The sequence below is a fragment of the Hetaerina americana genome, unplaced genomic scaffold (genome assembly GCF_022747635.1).
Source record: "Hetaerina americana unplaced genomic scaffold, ioHetAmer1.1.p SCAF_4, whole genome shotgun sequence".
Taxonomy (NCBI): domain Eukaryota; kingdom Metazoa; phylum Arthropoda; class Insecta; order Odonata; family Calopterygidae; genus Hetaerina; species Hetaerina americana.
This window is the reverse complement of record NW_027286985.1, coordinates 57,721,886-57,742,991: the sequence shown is the minus strand read 5'-3', so window position 1 is coordinate 57,742,991 and position 21,106 is coordinate 57,721,886. Positions and strand designations below refer to the sequence as shown.

At 36.5% G+C, this 21,106-nt stretch overlaps 1 protein-coding gene across 1 annotated transcript; it reads left to right on the top strand.

Annotated features, from left to right (window-relative positions):
- The first annotated feature begins 1,456 nt into the window (after positions 1-1,456).
- LOC139692257 (ankyrin repeat and MYND domain-containing protein 2) lies at positions 1,457-10,817 on the top strand. The gene is made up of 5 exons (XM_071590335.1): positions 1,457-1,661; positions 1,798-1,963; positions 2,161-2,300; positions 4,418-4,655; positions 5,910-10,817. Exons 1-5 carry the CDS (start codon positions 1,491-1,493, stop codon positions 6,590-6,592), a joined length of 1,398 nt encoding a protein of 465 aa, XP_071446436.1. The 5' UTR covers positions 1,457-1,490; the 3' UTR covers positions 6,593-10,817.
- The last annotated feature ends 10,289 nt before the right edge of the window (positions 10,818-21,106 follow it).

The following is a 21,106-nucleotide window of genomic DNA, read 5'->3' as shown; positions in this document are numbered from 1 at the left end:
AGAAGGAAAACGAATGTTTGCGTTAGAATTAAAATGCTTGATGTCACTCCGACGGCGGGAATCGCACAGGTTCGAAATGGAATTGCAAAGTGGCAGTATCGTTTCACACCTTTTCTTCATCCATACTTTTATTTTCTTTCTGCTTGTACGTGTCTCTTGATTGCGAGGATTTTAAAATTTGGAAAGAAAGAATTCTTCAAAAAAATGTAAGTTTTATCTACCCTAACGATATGAACATGCAACCTTATTGCATCATCGTAACATTTTTCACTTTATGATTTTTGTTTTTTAAATATTTAATTATTACCTGACAACGGAACTACTCTTGCCATAGCGCACTTTTTAAAAATATATATTTCACCATGACAGTCATCGACTTCATTTTATGAGATTCTCCGTGAACTGCCTGCAGAACTTTCTAGCAATAATATATGACCCTCTCATAATATTGAAAATCTTGGGAGCATTTAAAAAAGGCTATCTCTCCCTGTAACCAACCAAAAAAAGAACGATCATCATGTAAGTTTCACTCCATCAGTAGTATCAGTAATTCCATTTAATGACCTCGAGGACCGAGGTCATTTGCATCATCCCTTCAGTATGTGTTGAATACACTCTCTCCTTTTGGACGACATTAAGGCAGCCACTGCAGCGAATGTTCCCCATCAACTAAATATCGAGACCCGTATTAGGTTACTCATTAATTTTGCATATCAAGGCCATCTTAGCTCTCAGCAAGAACGACAACATCGTCGGCAAATCGTACAAGAGCTATTCTTTCGCCAGTTACTACCACGCGTGTTTTTCATTACCACGCATTAGAAACACAAAGAGTTTCAGCGATAAATCGTGCGGGCGTGGGACTTGCGAAAGTATATTGTGCCTTGTTGATAGTTAATCGAAAGAGTTGCGAAAAAATAGTAGGTAATATTGATTTCCAATATTTCAGCTGTGACTAGTTTCGACTCAATTCTAACTACAGTAGAACTATAGTATAGGCGAGAACTAGACTATAAGCATATTTAATCTCATTCAACAGCTTTAAAAAGAAGGGTTTTGTGCAGAGTAATTCATGTGTTTATGGGAGCCTAAGAAAATATCTAAAAATGTGTACTTCTTACACTTTTTGTTCTGTATTTGAAATATTATTGTCTCCAGTTAATAGTCTAAAGTAATCCAGCCATATTAGCTGTTTTCTTGTTAAAATAAGGGGAAAATTGGCCTCTAACTGGGCCATTAACTGATTAGACTAATAATCGAATAATTGCGCCGATTTGGCATATTCTGGTACCCTCGAAAAAGTACCTACGGTTGGCCAATGATAGCGCTACTAGGCATAGCAGAAGTGTGCGTCATCTAACAAGAAGTCTTGGAACTTCTGACAATTTAGCTTAACAGGGGTCTTCACCAGCCTTCAAGAAAGTAGGCGTGTTGGTAGCCCTGTAGGTAGCAACATGGCGTCTACGGCGGTATCCTCGCAAGGTGAAAACATGGAGAAAACTCTGTTTCAGAAATTATCTCTTGGAGATAGTGAAGGAGTGAAAAATATACTTTTGCTAAATGAGTTCGACATTAATTGTGTTGACGAGAATGGAATGACTCCGTTGCAACATGTTTGTTACAAGGGTAACAAGGAATACGTCCAAATGCTACTTGATAGAGTGAGTACAAAACTGATCTATGTAAATGTATTCATCCCCAGAGAAATGAGGGCACTTGAAAAAATTGCTTTTTATTTTGGTGGTAGTATTTCTCTTGCAAAGGTTTGAAATGCACCTGGCACAACATTGTTTTTAGGGTGCGGATGTCAACGCTGGGAAGCATGAAAGCTCCTATACGGCACTTCATTTCGCAGCTTTGTCCGGTAACGTGGAAGTATGTCTGATGCTTCTAGCAGCAGGTGCTAAAAGCCATGCAACCAATAGTGTCGGCCGAACGGCTGGGCAGATGGCAGCCTTTGTCGGTAATTACATGAAAAAATCATCATGTGGTTTCCGATTAATGTAAAGAAATTCTGCCTATTTGATAGTGAACCGCAGAATGTGTGCATAAATTACATGACATTGTATTACATGTATCCAAGATTAGTTGTGAATCAATTTAATGCTAACGATAACATGAAACTAATTGTTTTTCTCAAAAATTGTCGAATTCTTGCAGGTAATCATTCATGTGTTGCGGTGATTAATAATTATGTACCGAAGTCTGCAATCGATTATTACACTCAGCCACACGATTTAGAAACGGAACCAAAACTTTTACCCATCATGGCATCTCCTCTTCATAAATTAGTAATGCAGGTGAGTACATATTACACTCCAATCAGCCTTTCAGCTTTTATAAAGAGAGCTCTAATTATAATTGTTGTGAAGTAGTCGTTATTGGAGAAGAGGCGAGAATTTTGTTTTTGGAATCTGGGAATGAAATTTGTGACAAATGTGATCAGGTGCCGAAAAGTTATTAAGGGGGGGAGTTCTAAATAAAATATACATGACGTTTTTAAATTAGCACCTAGGAAGAGTAGCGGAATAGGAAAGGATGTAATATTGAACTTCAGATTCAATGACGTTTCTTGTGGAATTGGATTTAGAGGTATAGGAATGAATACCTATGTTGGTTTGGCTGATAAACCGGGATATAATTATTTTTTCCCCGTAGATACCATTACGTGGTGGTAAAATTCTTTAAATTTCATTAGTAGTGAAGACAAGAGAAAGTTCAAAATAATTCTATTCCTTTGAAATTATCCAACCCGAAAACAATCCGAGCTATTGCTCTTAGAGTGATATTCGCATGTCAAGAGCGACTTTGTTCACTGAATTCTAATGTAATAGCTAATGTATCAAGTTATAATTCATCGCAGATCAAGAGTGCATGAGAAAATTAAGAAAAAATACTCCATGGAATTTATTATCTCTGGCCGTGCATAATCTGAATTAGTGAAAGTTCACTGTATAGAAAATTATCTCCCTCTTACAAAATTATTTTTTCACTGTCTTTGCTAGTCACATTCACACGGTACAGCAAATCACAGCAATCACACTTGACAATCAAACCAAAAAATTATCTATTTTCCATGACCATTGGGGACTAAATTTCTACCAATAATAATTTTTCTGAAGATTTACCTCTCGTTATTGGCATTTCATGTAAATTGATGCATGAAATAGTCTCCCGTGCTCAAATATGATAGCTTTTCTTCTCTGAATCAGTGTTTGCTGAGGCACACGCTGATCAGTGTAGCCATTAATTAAAACTAATGAAGTCAGCCACTAAAACATCTCCAAGTGAATTTCTTTCAAAGATTCTCTCTCATTTAAAATTAAGCAATCTTGCACATGAGTTCAGTGCAAGGAGAGAATATGTGGCACCTAAGTCCTGACTACTTATTGTCGTATATCACTTGCTGTAACTTCTGTTGGTAATAATTTCTGTTGCTCTATATTTTAATCTTCCAACCTTGTTCTCCAAAACTAATGTTATCAGAGTGGCTCTTTTTTTGAGCATTTTATAATTGTGTTGGCAGCAACCTGAACTTAAGCAGCTAAAAATGGGGCTATGCTAAACTTTGCAGAGACATTCCATAGTGCCTCAAGGTGCAAAATACGTATAAGTTATGATGAAGTGACTGGGGTATGAAAATGTCATTAAAATTCTGAGACCACCATTGTGATGAAAAAGTAATTCTAAAAAATAGTGTTAGTTTCTCTAAACAATTAAGAGGTCTTGAGCTTCATCAAGCTTTTTTTACTCACAGATGAAGTGGGTCGTAAAAGTTGGTTATGATAGGTAAAAGATTGTTAGTATTTTCATCATCTGAAGGGCAATGGTTTTAGTTTTATTTCATGTTTCAATGAATCTTTTTACTAGAGAAAGTGGAGAAGAATATGATTTATTTTTTTCTTTGTGTAATGGCTTTGCTAACCCACTCTTTTGCCAGGTATCTTACTCTTTCGCAAGGTTTTCTTGTGATTTCACTGCAGAAATTTCAAAGTGTATAGAACGTTTGTCTTGACCGGGATTCGAACCTGTATCCCAGGTGGCTGAAGTTTGGTTCTTATGATGTTACATTGTAGCAGTGTGTTTGTTACAACTTGTTCTTCTGCGGGGGATGATTTTTAGATGTTTTCAAGTGGACAATTTCATTTTTATAAATGTTTGATACAATCGCATTTAATTCTAAAAAATTAACTTTTATAGATTAAACCCAAGTTTATTTTTTATTTTTTTTATTATCACAGAATTGGTTTAAATTGGTTTTTTTGTTGCATCCCAATATATAGAAGGGTAAATATGATTGGAATATTTAAATATGAAGCTACTGATGGCTGAGAATTCAAGTTTTTGTATTCTTGCCCTCTTGCAATAAGAGAAAGGGTTTGCTTCTCAATTAATCCCATATCCTTTTTTGTAACAGGTTAATGTTAACCCAGTGCGTGTGGCACTCAGTGTTCAGAAGGCTGGTGCACTGATGGACAACATCCCGAGTGCCTGTAAAGTCCTTGACCTGATGAGTGAGAAGGAGATGAAGAAAGGGCAAGAGACAAATGAAGTGCTCTCGTTCAAGTTCCACTATCTGTCATTCATCTTGGACACCATGGAGAAGATCAAGCACAAGTCTTCATCCACAAAGAAGGGGGAGCAAGATGATGATGGTATGAATAAATATGGGGGTTGCATTATGGATTTGTGCTCCTTGCACCCAGCATTACCTAGCATCATCTTGATCATGGCCAGTGCAACGTAATTCTAGTCATTATTTCCACTCATGTTCCTTTTAATCTGCCCTACTGTTGTCACATCTTTGAAATATTATTTTCAGTTTTCCGTGCAAGAAATTTGTGTGTATGGATGCATTACAGGGCATCCTGTCAACTCAAAAGAGAAGTTAATTGGCATAAGTTGGGGTAGGGTAGATGTTCTTTCATTCAAGTGTGGATCTCCTCCAGTGATTGAGTTACCATACTTTGCTAAATATAAGATTGTTCTTTGTCACAGTTCATAATGGAAAAATCATATAGTGGCTTAAATTCTAGTTGCAGTAATGTTAGTTTTTAGGGGAGGAGACCGATAGCAGAGGTCATTTGCACCATAAGATATAGGTAGGTAATACAGTAGGGCTAGGATATTCAGGAAATGACGTACTCCACATAAAAGTTCTCTCCGCATAGCAACTTAAGGAGGGATTGGGATACCACTGAAAAATACAGCAGTAGCAAGGGATTCAAATCCAGGACCTCAGAATGGGAAGCTAGTATATTAGCCACCATACTTTACAATCCCCCGCTTAAATTCAAACGTTAGAAGAAAATCGTTCAATTCTTGCTTGGCCTTGAATTGTGTCATTAAGAATAAAGAATATATTTTCCATCAATGTTTAAAGATGTTAATGGTAATTTTATTTTGATAACTATTGTTCATATTTTTCTTGCTAAAACTCTGTGCCTTTAGTACTTCATTTGCTAATTAAACATAATAAGTTTATGACAGATTTCGATGCTGAGCTGTTGGATTTTCCATGAGCATAATATAAATAATAAACTTGTTCCCCAGTCGTTTGGCCTATACTAGAACTATAACCCATCTAAAAAGGAATAGAAGGACTCCATGGGCAATGTCAATAGCCGAAAGTAATAACAAAGATGGTTTTGAAAGACTAGAGCTCTCACAATGCAAATGTTTGCATTGGAGAATCAATCTCTAGGTAAGGGTGTACAGATTGTATGTTGCAGTGATGTGGAAAGAGAGGATATCACTAAGCAGTCATAATTTTTATCTTGCAAGAGTGGCAATTGATAAGTCTGAGAATGAAATAAGAACTTGGATTCAGCACAAGAATCTGAATTATTTAGGCCTAGAGTAGCATAAAAATCACCTCTTTAACTGATTCTGATCCCTTTCGTATGCAGGTGCCAACAAGGATCCAGTTGAGACCTTTGTGAGGAAGTTACTGCAAACGAATCCAAGTGGAGTGCCAGAATACCAAGACAAACTGCTCAGGGAATGCATCCGTTGCTTCCCTCATCGGGAGGGTGCCCTGCTCCGCCAGATGGTGGCATCCCTTGCCCACGAGTCGTCAGGGTGTGAGTCAGCCCTGGCAGTGGTTGCCATGGCAATCAATGGGCACCAGATGGGCAGGCAGGCAAGGCCAGGGAGCGGTGGGGCAAGGGAGAAGGAGGCAGTATGTGAAGCATGTGGTGACTGGGACAAGCCATGCAAAGCCTGTGCACGCTGCAAGAGTGTGCTGTACTGTGGCAAGGAGTGCCAACGCCTGCACTGGTTTGTGCACAAGAAGGTCTGTACCCCCGCACCAAGCGAGGCGAGTGCGAGCAGCAATTCGGCAGGAGTTGCCCCTGCAAATCAGCCGAGGGGACCTGAGGAGGAGGCCAAAGGGTCACGTGAGAACGAAGGGGCAGAGAAAACTGAAGGGGCTGAGAAAACTGATGGCAAACCGAAGACTGAGGACAAACCAAAGACTGAGGAGACCCAGAAGATGGAGGGGAAAGATAAGGAGAGCTGCAACAACAACAACAACAACAGTGATGTTGCAGCAACTAAGGAGAAATCAGAAGAGCCAGAGTGCAATAAGTGAGCGCAGTGTGATATTGTGCACACGCCCACACTGGGCTTGCCGTTCGGCTGAATGTGGATATGTTCAATTTTAAGAAAAATTTTTATCATACGCAAGAAGGAAAGCTTTTTATGAGTCCAATTATAAAATGCTATAGCAGGGTAAGTTTACATAATGTACTTTACCTATGCAGCTGAATGAATTGTCAGAATGGGGTCACAAGACCAGATAATGCAACTGATGGTTTGTTACTTGGTTAAATGTTTTAAAGCTTTTATCTGTATGATTTTAATGAAACCATTGCAGTTGCATCAGGCATTGTAAAAAAGTTATTGCCAATACTCTATTGGCTATTGTATCTAGTCCATGTTTCCAGTTTTGAGTCACAAGTCTGATGAAAATCAGGGCCCAATTCTGGTCGTTGCTGTAGTGATTAGATGAGCTCTTATTCCTTGAGGATTCATGTGGGTGTTGCCTTATTTTGGCCTCTCCAATGTTTCATTTTTCATTGTATCAATGTTTTTTATATTATACTTTCTACAGAATGTTCAGATTAAGGATCGTGTTGGAGTCCAGAAAGGCTAAAATAAATCTATGTAGAATAGCAATGAACCATTTTCCTGTTGTCTTTGTTGTGAATTCGATAAGTTGGTTTGCTGCTGCAGTTTATTTTAGGGTGTATATGAATATTAATTTATCAACAGGCAGAGGCACTCAAATAAGAACAAGAACTCATTTCAAATAAGAAAAATGTATCCAGACTTTTATCATTCTCTCAGGGCAAGGTGAATAAAGCATTAACATATTCACAGCCCTTAAGACCACAGAAAAGGTGGGCATTTTCATATCCTTGCCCAAAATAATTGTTGTAAGGTCATTTCTGTTTCATGCTCTTAAGTTCATTATTTTAACTGATTTTAAGATGGAATGTGCGATCTTATTCCAATTTTACCCTTGTCCTGTCAGATTTTCTCTCGCCTTAAGAAGGGTGATAGTGGATTTGTCTTTGGCCTTTGGCATTACTGAGTAGCCAGTCAATTTTAACTGCTTGACCAAGGTATGCTCAAGTACCAATAGTCAGAATGAAATTTTGCGACCCCAAAGAAATTGGTTATTGTGAAAAGTCAAACTACATTCAAGGAAATATGATGGTAACTTAAATAAACTGGATGTAAATGATGCAACTATAGTTGTAAAAATTAATTCAACTCATCCATACACTCAGCTTACTTCTGGGGGAGGCAAAGTGAAAAGAGCCTGATATTATGTCATCTTAAAATTTTACTACCTTCTCTAATTTCTTCCATACTTTTCTGTCCTTACATGCTTCTTTTGCATTAGGCACAGTAATGTATGTACATGTAATGTACTCCTAATATTCATTATCTTAAGCCTATTTGACTACATTTACCAATGAATTTCCTGGTCTACATTTTATATTCTCTTTATTTAATTTATTTATTAAATCTTCTTTGATTTATGTTTTGGTATTAGACGGAAACAAATGAAATTGAGAAAAAATGCTTTAGACATGCATAGAGAAGAAAGAATACCATGTATTCCTGCGACAATAAATGAAGAAATTACTTAAGCTTTGAGCATGATGAAAGCCTAGCTGTAGTTTATATCAAATAAGAGAAAAAGTGATATTTCCTGCCTCAAAAACTCCACATTAATGAGGAAAGCAAGGAAATGTTGAAATTTTTATTTCAGCCGATGCACTTAATGACTTGGAAATTCTAATTGATTCATATTGATCGCTTTTTCATTGTTTCTGTATGTTCTTTATTATCAGCTTGTTACCTCTTCTTTTTACTGCCATAATCTAACTTCCTTCTTTCACCATTACTACTTCATCATGTATGCCCATTTGTTCCTGAAAATTCTAATTTTCCCTGTCTTGAGTTCATTCATTTGCACTTGAAATTTTTCTGGATACCCCTTCCTCTCAAACAATTTACCTCTCATATATCTTCTTTGTGATTTGACTCAATTCTCTGGGCAACATTATATGGGCACACACCAAGGTGCATATTGCTTTTTGTCCTCAACTAATGATTGAACCAACCATTTGATTCAATTGATTAGACTTGCACTCCAATGGCGTCTTATTCACAGGTGCATTGTTATCTTCTTATTTCCATGGTACATTGTTGCAAACTGGGAGTTATATCACTATGAAAAGGAGAGGGGAATGATACTGGAAGTGATGCAGATGTATCCCTCCCAGTGTTTTGTCTTATGAGTTGATCAATTAATGCAATTGTGAGTGGTAATTACGTGATTCCTAATTATTTTCGCAATCGAACACCATCTTTGACTGTCATTATTTATGGAAAATATGCTTTGGGGGAGACAATATTTTGACTATTGATAATTTCATGGAATATGGTTCACCCTACAAATATTTTTTCCCCATTCCACTGATGTGGTAGCATTCAATTAGAGATGGCTGGTTATCACTAGGGAAAATCTTTTTGTCTGGGAAAGAAGCATGAATTCTGTTTCATTCTTTACTGGCCTGAAAACTGAATCTATAGCCCCCAGCCAGTTGACTATGATTTGAACTGATGATAAGATGACAGATTATGTGCAGAGTTCATTTTATCCACAAATACATAACCTCTTCTCCGTAGTGACAGCATAGCTTGGGATAGTTAGGATTTGCATTTATTATGTTGTCAAGCATGAAGGATGAGAAAAGAAATACTTATAGATTGGCTCAGGGATTGAAATGATACTTAGGTGCTAAGGGTAATGTTGTGAGAGAAGTTTTGTGGCGAACACTTCCATATAAAAATGTTTCTCGCTACTTAAATACATCTTTTATTTTGTAGTACCAAAATTAAATAGCCTATACTGCACGTCAATATTATTTGTTAAATGGGTTTTTCATCACCTGGAATATGTTAAAGTAAAATGGAGCAAAATATATTTATCTATTTACTAAATATGCCTCTCGAGTTGGAATGGAATTTTTCCAAAAAAGTGCATGCATTTTAATGTGTGTGTTTGTTGTTGTATTTCACTGTAAACGGCCGATGAAATTCTCAAGTATTCAATGATATTTTTTATATCATGTGTATATAGTATTTCAAAGACTTTCTTTTCAGACATTGAAGTTCTATCCTGTGGCATGGTTGATGTTAAAGTATATTGATGGAAAATAACTTAAAATTTGTATTAATGTGGCATGGCTTATTGTTAATGGTAATATGATGGCATTGGGAACCTCTTGAGCATAGCGATTTTATCATTGGATAAAATTGCAGCACTATTGATTACTTATATTTATTTTTGATAATAAGAATGAATATGTGTGAAATTTGAATTGGTCAAAATATTTGCACATTCACATATTCCAGTATCATAAATAGTGTGATGTGACAAAGAATGGTTGTGTGAATTTTAATGTTTGAATGTAATGATATTTTATGCAAATGCAGCATTTAAATGTTGAATCCGTCTTGTTTAGCTGTCAATCTTTTCGTTCATTTGTTATTGCACAAAGGAAAGACACTGAATATGCAGTCATTACTTCACTTTCCGTGCACACATTCATTAATTTTTTCATTCATTTACTTCTTTATCATTCAAATTTTATTGCATCCTGAGGATGTCGTTTGATTTTTTCTGTCCAGTGTCTGTGTCCTTCACATTTCCCCCTGAGAGGTTTTGTACTTGTCCATAGTACTGAGTTCATGTGAAGGAGCCTTTAGTGCATTTGGTCCCTAAATGCTAATGATCCCTCTATCACCTCCCCTCCCAACCGCCCATGCACATAGGTTATGCAAATGAGCATACTTCTTTTGTAATTCTCAGTTTTAGTTCATCCACTACTATCAGTCATTCAGTTCTTATTTCCCCTCTGCCAGTGATCGGCACTAAGTTGAATTTAAATAAGCAAGTGTTGTCATCAAATATATGATTGTGCTGGAGCATTTGGCTCCAGACAGGTGGTGCAAAGAGTATAAATCTCAATTGTGTCTAATAGTGATAACCATGTGTAAAGGTGTGTTGCAATTTTGTGGATACCAGACCTTTATAGGATATCATAGGTGGTGCAGTAAAAGGAGCTGGCTCTCATTTGTCAAATAGGTGAATTTTGCGTGTCAGGGCTCGATCATCAGAAGGTCTACCCTCAATTATAAAACTAATGCTTTGGTTGATAAAATTGTTTATAGTTGATGCTTAACTCATTTGAGACTTAAAAAAAAATTCTTTGGTTCCATTTTTGTTTGAAATCAATACCAACGTTCACCATGTAAAATTGAATTCACTGAAGAATTAGTTTTTGCATAACATGTAGTAGGTGAGTTGACTTATAGTTAAAACTTACTATGTCAAAACTATGGTCAGTTCCATGCATGCAGTGAAAACTCTTGCAGTTTTATTTTCAAGATGAATATTAGCAATTTTCACGAAATGCTATGCAAGTCCAAATGTTAGATTTATGTCTATTGTGGTGTAGATAGTGGCGTCTTTTTCCTACAAAGTATGTGGGAGAGTGATTATGACCGATTATAGAAATTGCATTATCTAGAGAATGAGTTAACAGTAAAGTAAAGTCAGGATTAGAGAAAACATTACATGAAGATGCATCCTTGGTAATGCATAACAAGGGTAATATTTTCTTTATTATGTCTCTCTCACACACACACCCCTACTCTTTTTATAAACAAACTCAGTGGCCCAAAACTATATATCGGCAGCATATAAAATTGTTAAAACCAACAATTTTCTTTTAACAAAGGCACATTTACTAAAATTCTGCTATTCATTTTGCCCTGTAAGTTTAAGACACGGCATAGGCAGTTACTTCTTGCCTTGTAAACAAGGAGCATTATCTCACAATGTGGCTTAAAAAAGGCATTTATCTCCAAAAAGACATTCTGGAAGAGATGTCGAATTCTCGTAGTAGTAGTTTTGAGGGGAGGCGACCGACAGCTAAGGTCATTTGCGCCATAGGGGAAGGACAGGAAAGGATGAAGGGTGGAGAGAAACCCGGCGTCGGCATTAGCCTACTCTTTACGAAAGGCGCCAAGGGGTCCGCGGCTTAACGTCCCATCCGACGGACGGCGTACTCACTCAAAGTGCCCTCCACAAAGCACCTCAAGTAGGGATCGAGATACCTCTGAAAAATATTCAACACCGCCGGGATTTGAACCCGCGCCCTCAGGGTGGGAAGCCAGTACGTTAGCCCCCGCACCATCTCGATCCCCGTCGAATTCTCATTTTGTGCCGGAACCTCATTCAGGAATTTTTGTCTTCCGTATTACAGGAACCAAAATACCAATCCAGTATGTAATATTCAATGAATAGGCTTTGACTTTAGTGATTTTTCTACTGCTAATCTCAATGTTTGAAATTTTAAAATTATGAAATAATTCATTGATTTTCGTAGCTGAGGTAAACCTTTACCAAATTGATTGAAATATCTTTTCATCATATACATAAGGACTTTCCTTGATGCTTGAACCTAGTGCTTGTGGATAAATTTATTTAATAATACTTATTAATTGATGGGGATCGAGATGGTGCGGTGACTATCGTACTAGCTTCTCACCCAGAGGGCTCAGGTTCAAATCCCGGCAGTGTTGAATATTTTTCAGAGGTATCTCGATCCCTACTTGAGGTGCTTTGTGGAGGGCACTTTGAGTGGGTACACCATCCGTTGGATGGGATGTTAAGCTGCGGACCCCTTGGCGCCTTTCGTAAAGAGTCTGCTAATGCCAATGCCGGGTTTATCTCCACCCTTCATACTTTCCTATCCATCCCCTATGGCACAAATGACCTCAGCTGTCGGTCGCCTCCCCTCGCTACTACTACACTACATATTAATTGACTGAATTATTGACATCTAATCTAAAAATTAGTCATCATTAGTTGTTGAACCCCATGCATTCAATGTGTTCGGTGGAGTTTAACAGCTTCCTGATGTTATTTCATCCTTGAAAACTTTTTTAAAACTTTTACTCTATTTCATGCAATTTTTTTAGTCTTTACTACAGATATTGGCATTTAAAACGTACTGAAGATGCGCAAAGACCAACTGAAATCCTTGATCTCCCGCTAAGCTCTCAAACTTCAATGAAATGACTTCTTGGCCAAATAAATCTTTCTTTAAATCTTTACTGCTATTATATTATTTTTTACATTTAGTTTTCACTTCCCCAGTAAACTCTTTTAAAAATTCTAAGTTTGAGTTTAAACTTAATTAAGGACTCAGTATGAGAGCAAGGAGAATTTTGAACCTGATGACACAAAATTGCTGTTTTGACATACATTCCATCAGCTACCTGCTCCTTTTTGTTTTACCTAAGCCAATAAAGTAATTCCCTTTGCATCAGTGGCTGACATGGTTGAAGTTCTGAATGCAAAATTCATGGATGTTTATGCCATGTTAATGCATTGCTATGGACAGTAAGATAAACATTTAATAAAAAATACATTTAGTGAATTCTAAATTTCAATTTTGTGTTTAGGACAAGGGAGTGTTGGTGGGATTGTATTTTGCCATGTATTTATTCAGAGAAAGATGAGTTAATTGTCCACTAAATCATTTTTTCAGATCATAAGTAAACAATTATGGGGTTTTGACCACTGAGTACACTGGTGCCTATGAACAAGTGCTGTCAATTTTGGAATAACCTCCATTTTTATCATTATTGGCAACCTCATGCTAAACCTCTGTCTTCAAAATGTTTAAGGATATAAACTATGCAAGCCGATTTTAATAAATAATAATTGTGCTACCAACTTTAATCAAGGATTGTCTACTTCCAGTTACTGGTGAGAAGGTTTAAACAAATATTAACAATAAATTACTCTGTGAAATTCATCATACAGGTCGTCTAGGTATATTAGCTGTCATATGTGGGTCATTTATGCCAACACAAGTAAGGGGTGATGATGGTACAAATTTGTAACTTAATTCTGACAATGAGCTTGCTTTGGCTATGGTAAGAGGCTAATTACTATACCTTCATGCATGTATGAAAAGCTGGCTCTTATGAAAGTATCTTTGAACTATGCAACTACTTTCGTGATCCTTTTTAACCCACTTCTAAGGTGGATCTCACATACAGGATGATTTCAATAGGAAAATTTGCATATATTACCTTTCCCTGGAAAATTTCTAGAAAGTGGTTTCATTCCGACTAAATTCTGCTTGGAATTGCTTCTGTATAATTTTCTTGGATGGTGGCAAATAGAGCTTCTTCCTTGGTTCCAAGGAGGCTATAACACTTATGAAATTCTTGTTCATGTAAATTTTATGCCTCCTTAAAGAGAGCGGTAATGAGATTAATGTGTATAAAACATGAGCAAGACTCAATGCAGAGCTTAATAAACTTAAGCTTAGTCCCAGTCTGGTCTTTCTAAAATTTTCAGGCTAGGATAAATTGTTATACACACGATGCATTATCATATCCTAAGCATGTATAGAGCTTCATTTCTCAAATCAAAAGAATCAACCTCTGATTACATCTCCTTGTTTTGGAGGGAAGGGTGCATTTAGTATGTATTAATATAAACAAAGAGCATTTTGAATATGTACATTATTTTATCATGATTAGGCATTTTCATATGTTTTAGGAGCATGACTTAAATTTTTGATCTGCTTTTTCTTTTGTTTTTTTTTGTTTGATTTAATCCGCTCGAAAGGGGATTTTTCTTCGGAGCATCATCACTGCAAACCCCTGTCAACATTTCAGTAATTTCTTGATAAAGTTTACCGCACTTCACCTAAAAGCTTGATGTTGATGTGTTGCTCCGTGATTTCGTCAACTTCCATTTTCGACAAACAGTAAAACAAGGACAACAGAAACTAACATAACTGGTACCATATGCACAGCTTGACGATCCTGCAAGCATAAATGGCTCATTGGGTCTCGGGTAACTAGGGCCACGAGTGGGTGGGGCTATAGTCCGTGTCATGGACACCAGATTGCACCAGTTCTCTTATCTATTGGACAGCCCTTGTATGTTAAAATATAGACACAATTGGCATATGCAATCAATATAATAATGTAGGTTATTAACTTGAAAGACATCCATTAATATGTCTTTTCAGTTGTTTGTAAGTCCTCGTGACTTGACAAATATGAAACTTTAGTGTTTGCACAGTGGCTTAGTCATGTCATCGGTAATTGTTTTGTTCACTGAAATGTACCAGTTGAGCAAGAGTTGATTAGAGCACTCCTTCTTATGAAACACTGTGTGCTCTTCACTCACACCACTGCAATGCAGGCATATGAAGCTATATTCATACCTGCCCTGCAATGCCGGGCAGGTATGAATATAGCTTCCTTATGTATCTTATACAGTCATATTCTACGTTCTCTTGAAGTTATCTAATTCCAGCTTTCTCAGCTTTTATATAAATTAAATCTTTAACCTTTTCCGCACACAGTACTTTCATATTCCTCCATTCCAAAATTACTGAATCTACTGAGCATTCCCACTCCATAAGGGTGGATTTTTATCCTTTCTGAAAGAATACTTTTTTAATGCGTAGCCACAAGCAATGCTTTGTCATCATCAGTCAAATCTATTCTTCATCTTGACAGCAATATGTAGATTTCTCTTAATAGGCATTCTTGGCAAGTTTAATGGCGTTTGTACTTCTCTCATTTGTTACTTTTCTAAAATAACTGTATTGAAATTTTCTAGTTTATACTTTTAAAAAAACCCATTTAAATTTCTTAAATTATATTTTGGCAAGTCCACAATCAACCAGGTGTATTGATGCTGTTTTCTGTGGTGATTGAAGTTCAACATTATTTTTCCATGTAGTGGGATATACTCCTGTTGATGCGTAAATTTTATCCCTTCATACCTGATGGCTACTAATTGCCTGCCGCTTGCTGCAAACTATGTAATCTCAGTCTGTTTCATTTGCTGCCTAAGGATATCAAGAAAACTCCTAGTTTCACTGTTTAGAAATTTGCGGCATTTCATGCAAGGGCATCTACTTGGCTTGTTTCCATTTAATGTTTGATAATTATATATTAAGAATTATATGCTGTTGTAGTAAGTTTTAACTGATGTGCACAAATTTTTAGGGGATGAATCTCCTGGTAAAATTAAGGCAGCTCTGTAAGCTCTGATTTTACCGTACTTGATGTATATTGCCATTTGGTTTATCTTTATATAACCTCTAAGCATTATATTCAAGGCAGCATGAGGATGAAGACCAATGGACAACCTGTTCGTATTACATGCCATAGGAAAAATTTCTTGGTGGCTCTTAAATGTAGAAGATAGCCTTGTACCTGCAAACATGAGTGAAATTTAGGTGTCAATATACAGTGGGCTGAAGCGTCTACCGCAATACTTTTTATATTTTTTTTAAGAAATCATACAGAAATATCTAGTTCTCAATACCATAAAATGTGGAGTTTGCACATCACTTTGTTAAGATTGTACTTCAATTTTATCTGTATTGATTGATTATGACATTGTATCAACAAAGTAAGTGTCCTGGGTGTCTTTGCCAATTTCCCATTTAAAGTCACTTTTATAATATTTTATGGGCAATTAACTTCAAGTCCTGAGGAAAATAAAATCATGGACATTGCATTTCTTAAGCTCCTAACGAAATTAATTCCTCTGTCCAACCTGATGCCTCCCTAATACGCATAGTTTCTAAACATGTTTTATGGGTGTTGAACATACCTCTTGTGTTGTGAGATAGGTTTTGTTGATGTATTTTTTACTTGTATTCACAAGTATTTGGCTTCAACTGGTGGAAAATGTGTATGTGAAAATAAAAGTTTTTCCTCAGACATTATTTAAAGGTTGCACTGTAAATGTTGTTAAAATTTGCATCAATAAACCAAATGAATTGTTAATTTCTATTATTTCAAACGTGGGATATTGGTTTTAAGTTCATATTACAAGATCACTATTTAAGGTGAAATTAATGGCCGTACTGATTTTACTGTTTTGAAGGAAGTTAGTGTGTTGCTGCTGTCAGTGTAAAGAGAAATTTTGAAGACTTGCTACCCACATCTTCAAACTCCTTGTTAGCAAAATTTAGGCCTGGAAGAATAAATTTCCACTTGTGTACTTAATTCTGCAAAATTCAGATTTAACTTGACAAAGCTTTGTGTAATGATTCATTTTTGTACTCTGAGAGTCTCTGCTTTTTGAGTATATTATGAAGTCATTGCCCCAGACCGTCGGAAACCACAGAAGGAAAACTAATACACTACTTTGATAAAACTCCATTTTTTTTATGTGAAAGTGACATGGAATCTTGCCCGACTCAAACCCATCTGCGGACTTATCATATGAAGATATGTAACAAATCATGTAGTTCTTCCCTTAATGCAGGATTTTGTATTTGTTTCCACCTAGGTGTCAATGATTTAAGTACTGTTCACACATTCAAATGGGATGTCATCTTCTTGACGTGGTAGGCATCGAACATAGAAGGTACCTTGGGCTGATTTTTAACAGAAGCTTTAATCACTTTTACAGAATTTCATCATTGCTTAAACTTAATCTAGGTGTGTGACTACATTTAGCCATGACCCTATTTATTACAATGCCAATTTGTGGATGGGCATGTTTCAGGGAAGAAGAGATAATGAATGGCTATGATACGAGTAGGAAGTGTTTTCACGTTACTTCTCAGAATTATGAATATAATGGCTTGAAAGATCCTGGTTATTTCAAGTTTTCATAGCTATAATTACTGTGGACAACCACACAAATGTTATCAGCTTATCTGTGTAACTCATTCCAGTAATGCTTTCTTAAATGGAAAGTTATAATATCAGGATTTGTAATAGTTTTCAATGCTGTACTATTGCATCTCTATCAGTACCTGCTTGGTAATGGACTTGTTGATGACCCAATATCTTTGAACCATCATTCCCTCTCCTTAAATGATTGTATCCCCGCAGGTATGATAAGTGGAAATACTCTTGCAGTATTCCTGATTGTGATAAGATCTGATTAAAAGGGATGGGTATAAGCTCCAAAAAACTTCAATTCCACAATAATAGTGTCTGGAGAGAACCCTTTGATTTGAAATAAAGGTTGGCTGTCCCTTAGTTAAAGATATCAGTTGATGAAGCATTCAGGTGACTAGTGCTATGGTAGTAGGGCAGTATAGAATGGATGAGTGAAAATGCTTCTTCCAGGCCTATGCATCCAATAAAGGACCATAACCATGATATTAGTGACTATTGTGCTTCATGCACCAGCATCCCAGATGGAATTCCAGTGCGAGCTGGAGAGTCAAGAGTAAAAAGTAATTTTTGGTAAGGAAGCTATAAAGACTAGGAGATTAAGTACGTATGGCACTTATAATCTCAGCGGAGAGAGAAAACGAGCCCAATCTCATCAAGTCAAGAGAAAATGTCGGGCAGCAAGTGTACAATCTTCATCAGAAGGGGATGATGAGCATAATGATGGCACAAACCTTGTAAAATTAGTTGTTGTGAAGGAAAAAGCTGACTGCATAGCATGGTCAGACCCAAGTATATGTACATTCTTGGGGAGGAGCATTAGCCTGCCGGTTCAACTTGTGGAATCTGGTTTATCAAGTCGATTTTATACAGGACATTGCCTCTTATCAGTGAGTGATCATGCTTGGAGATTGGAGAGTATTCCCATAACATTGCCCCAGCTACATAAATATTCATAGCAGTTGCTAAGATGGGCTCATCACTTTTAGTAACTAGAAAATCTAACTAATAATAATATATCCCAAAATTGCAACCAGGGCTATTCCCTCCAGAAAGCCTACTGAATTGATTGCCGAATAGGATCATGGGTAACATATAGGAACTAGATTTGTAAAATGTTGTTTTAATAGACTAAGTGGCGTATCTAGATAATTAGTGGAACTTGGTTAAAGTCACTCACAGAGCAAAGATTAAATTACAGATAAAATCTCTTGCATAAATTGGATGGATATTTTTCTAGCTGTGATGTTGAAAATGTTTTATTACCACCATCGTACTGTGGTAGGATAGATGTCAATAAAATTAGAGATTTTGTAGAACAGAAAGATATAAGAAGCCATGTTTTAAAAAACTCTTCCATTCCCATATTCCTGTTTAATCTGATAGGGATAAATGGTGAAAGAAATATTATCCAGAAAATCTCTGGTTAGCACCTATTTCAGGAAGTAAATCAGCATGATAAATATACTTGATATCTCTATACTCATTTCAAGAAATTAAATTTATTGTAGATCCTCAGTATAGAAGTATTATTGCCATGGGTTTTTCATACATTTTGCCTTTAAAATTAATTGTATAAACAATTTTTAACTTCATGACTCAATATCCATGAAATTTTCTTAAATAAAATTGGAAATATGTATTTGTCATATTAATGAAATCATTTGGAATTTCTCCATTTTTATTCAGTAGATTACCCCAGTTTTTGATAGTGATTCCCCTCAAACTCATCCGTAAACCACTTGACTTAAGCTCCACTTGTGAGATAGCTACAAGGTCAGTTAACATTTTTGACATGTGTATAATATTCGTACCTCCAAGGGTGTTAAATACTAAGTGAACACATTCATGTAGTAAGCTTTCTCAATACATGAGAATATAATTACAGTTTTCCTTGAAGACAAATAAGCCAAAAGAATAATCTTATATTGTGGTGCTTAGCCAGAATGAGCATTTCATGAAACTCGTGATTGCAAAAGTAGGTTCAAATGAATTATTTGGAAAATAGGAAGATATCGACCTGCCAGAAGTTTGCCATGGCTACAGAAGCATAACTGCAGTGGGTCTAGTTGGATGTGAAACAGCTGTCGCATTATGTTTGTATGCAATTTCATTTGTTCAGTTAATGTTGGATGCCAAATGTAAGCTGCCAGCCACTCAAATAATATTTGAGGTGCTGGTTGGCAACTATGATGATTCATTTTAGTGTAACTTTTATAACTGTGTGATGAATGATCTTAATGTTCATCCTCTAAATCCATCTAAATGGGGTAGGGAGGTAGAGGTATGCCTTCTATAACCCCATTAGGGATTAGGTGGTAGAAGAGACTCCATAGTCTCAATCTCGCCCAAAAATAAAGACTACTATGTATCTATCCATCCAAGCTGGTGATGACCTTACACTAACCATAAAGAGCAACTGAGGAAAGGAGAAAATTCTTAAAACAAGAAGCAATGTGACTTTGACTTGCAGCATAAAGTAATCAAATTGCCAATAATGATATCAAAAAATAGTACAAATATACAATTCACAGGAAAGATGAAGATGGAAAAGGTACTGGTGAAAGAGAGAATGATCTCACCTAAAAAATAGTAAAGATCCCTTCTACGGCATACAAAAAGCAGCGAAAAGATCAATTTAAAAAAAATCCACACTACAAGATCTTGTGTGTGTGTATTAGGTGCACATCTTTGGGAAGCCACTGCTGTAGGAACAGTCCTTAAGATGTGTCCGAATATTTTTCCCACCTTGTAAACACAACCCCACAGAGCGGCTAATAGGCAGTTCTTAATTGGAGCTGTATGGCTGCTCTCATACTCTAAAGCAATATAAACTTTTCTTTCATGACCCTCAAGGCAAAATTCCTTTATCACCACTTACTTGAAGTCTACCACTGCATTCCATTTGGCAACTGAGGACATCAAGTCCATCAGGTTTTCTGGTGCCGTCTATGCCAGGAGACTAGTCTTTCCCTTTTCTGACCAAATTGTGGGCATCAAAAGAGAATAACCTTAGCATCCTCTTCTACTATTGCAATGCAGACTGGATATGTCACCTTGGTATCCAAGTAGTAGGCTCAGAAGCAGCAGTATTTATATTATTGATATAATTACCCTTCATAAGTACTTGATTACAGTTTTTATGCATTCATTCTTTTTCTCTCAAATTTTCCTTAATGCATTCATCATATTTCATTTTATATGTGCCCTTTGGCATTTCTCTATCATCATTTATTTTCCTGTCGGCGTGAAATTTGGCCCAAGAAATATTTTCAAATCCTTTATCCATCTTCGTATTGCTTCTTTGTTAGAAAGAAAACTATTCATCACTATAGAGATTTATTAGTCAGCCTTATTCTGACTTATTTATAAGTTATAAATTAGTCATAATTAATATCAATTTGAGCCATTATACGAGTTTAATGTAAGATGAAGGCATATGGAGGGGAGTGTAAACATTCAGTTTTACCACAGCCTAACTTAATGTTTAACCTAAGTCATCAACGTTAATTTAAGCAATTATAACAGCCATGTCTACGCGACGAAATCGCTAACCTGTGATAGAATATAGCGCTTCCTTTCCCAGATACATCTCCACATCAAACACGGCGATACACGCAATTTCGCTTGATGTCACGAGTGCGCCCCGTTTCCTATGTTTTCCTAAAAACGACGACGTCATGCTCCGTCAATATATATAATAAAGGTCTATTGGTCAAGGCCCTTCCCCGTCCCGTGGCTAACTCTAGATCAAAGGTGGCAATGCGATGCTCTACTATACAGTCTGGTCTAGAGTAATGGTAGAAATTTATGGCAAGGAATATTTTCCTTGGTA

Coding starts and splice junctions, on each gene's coding strand:
- LOC139692257 (XM_071590335.1), top strand. CDS start 1,491: ATGGAGAAAACTCTGTTTCAGAAATTATCTCTTGGAGATAGTGAAGGA. Junction 1,964..2,160: donor GCAGATGGCAGCCTTTGTCG/GTAATTACATGA, acceptor GAATTCTTGCAG/GTAATCATTCATGTGTTGCG. Junction 4,656..5,909: donor GGGGGAGCAAGATGATGATG/GTATGAATAAAT, acceptor TTTCGTATGCAG/GTGCCAACAAGGATCCAGTT.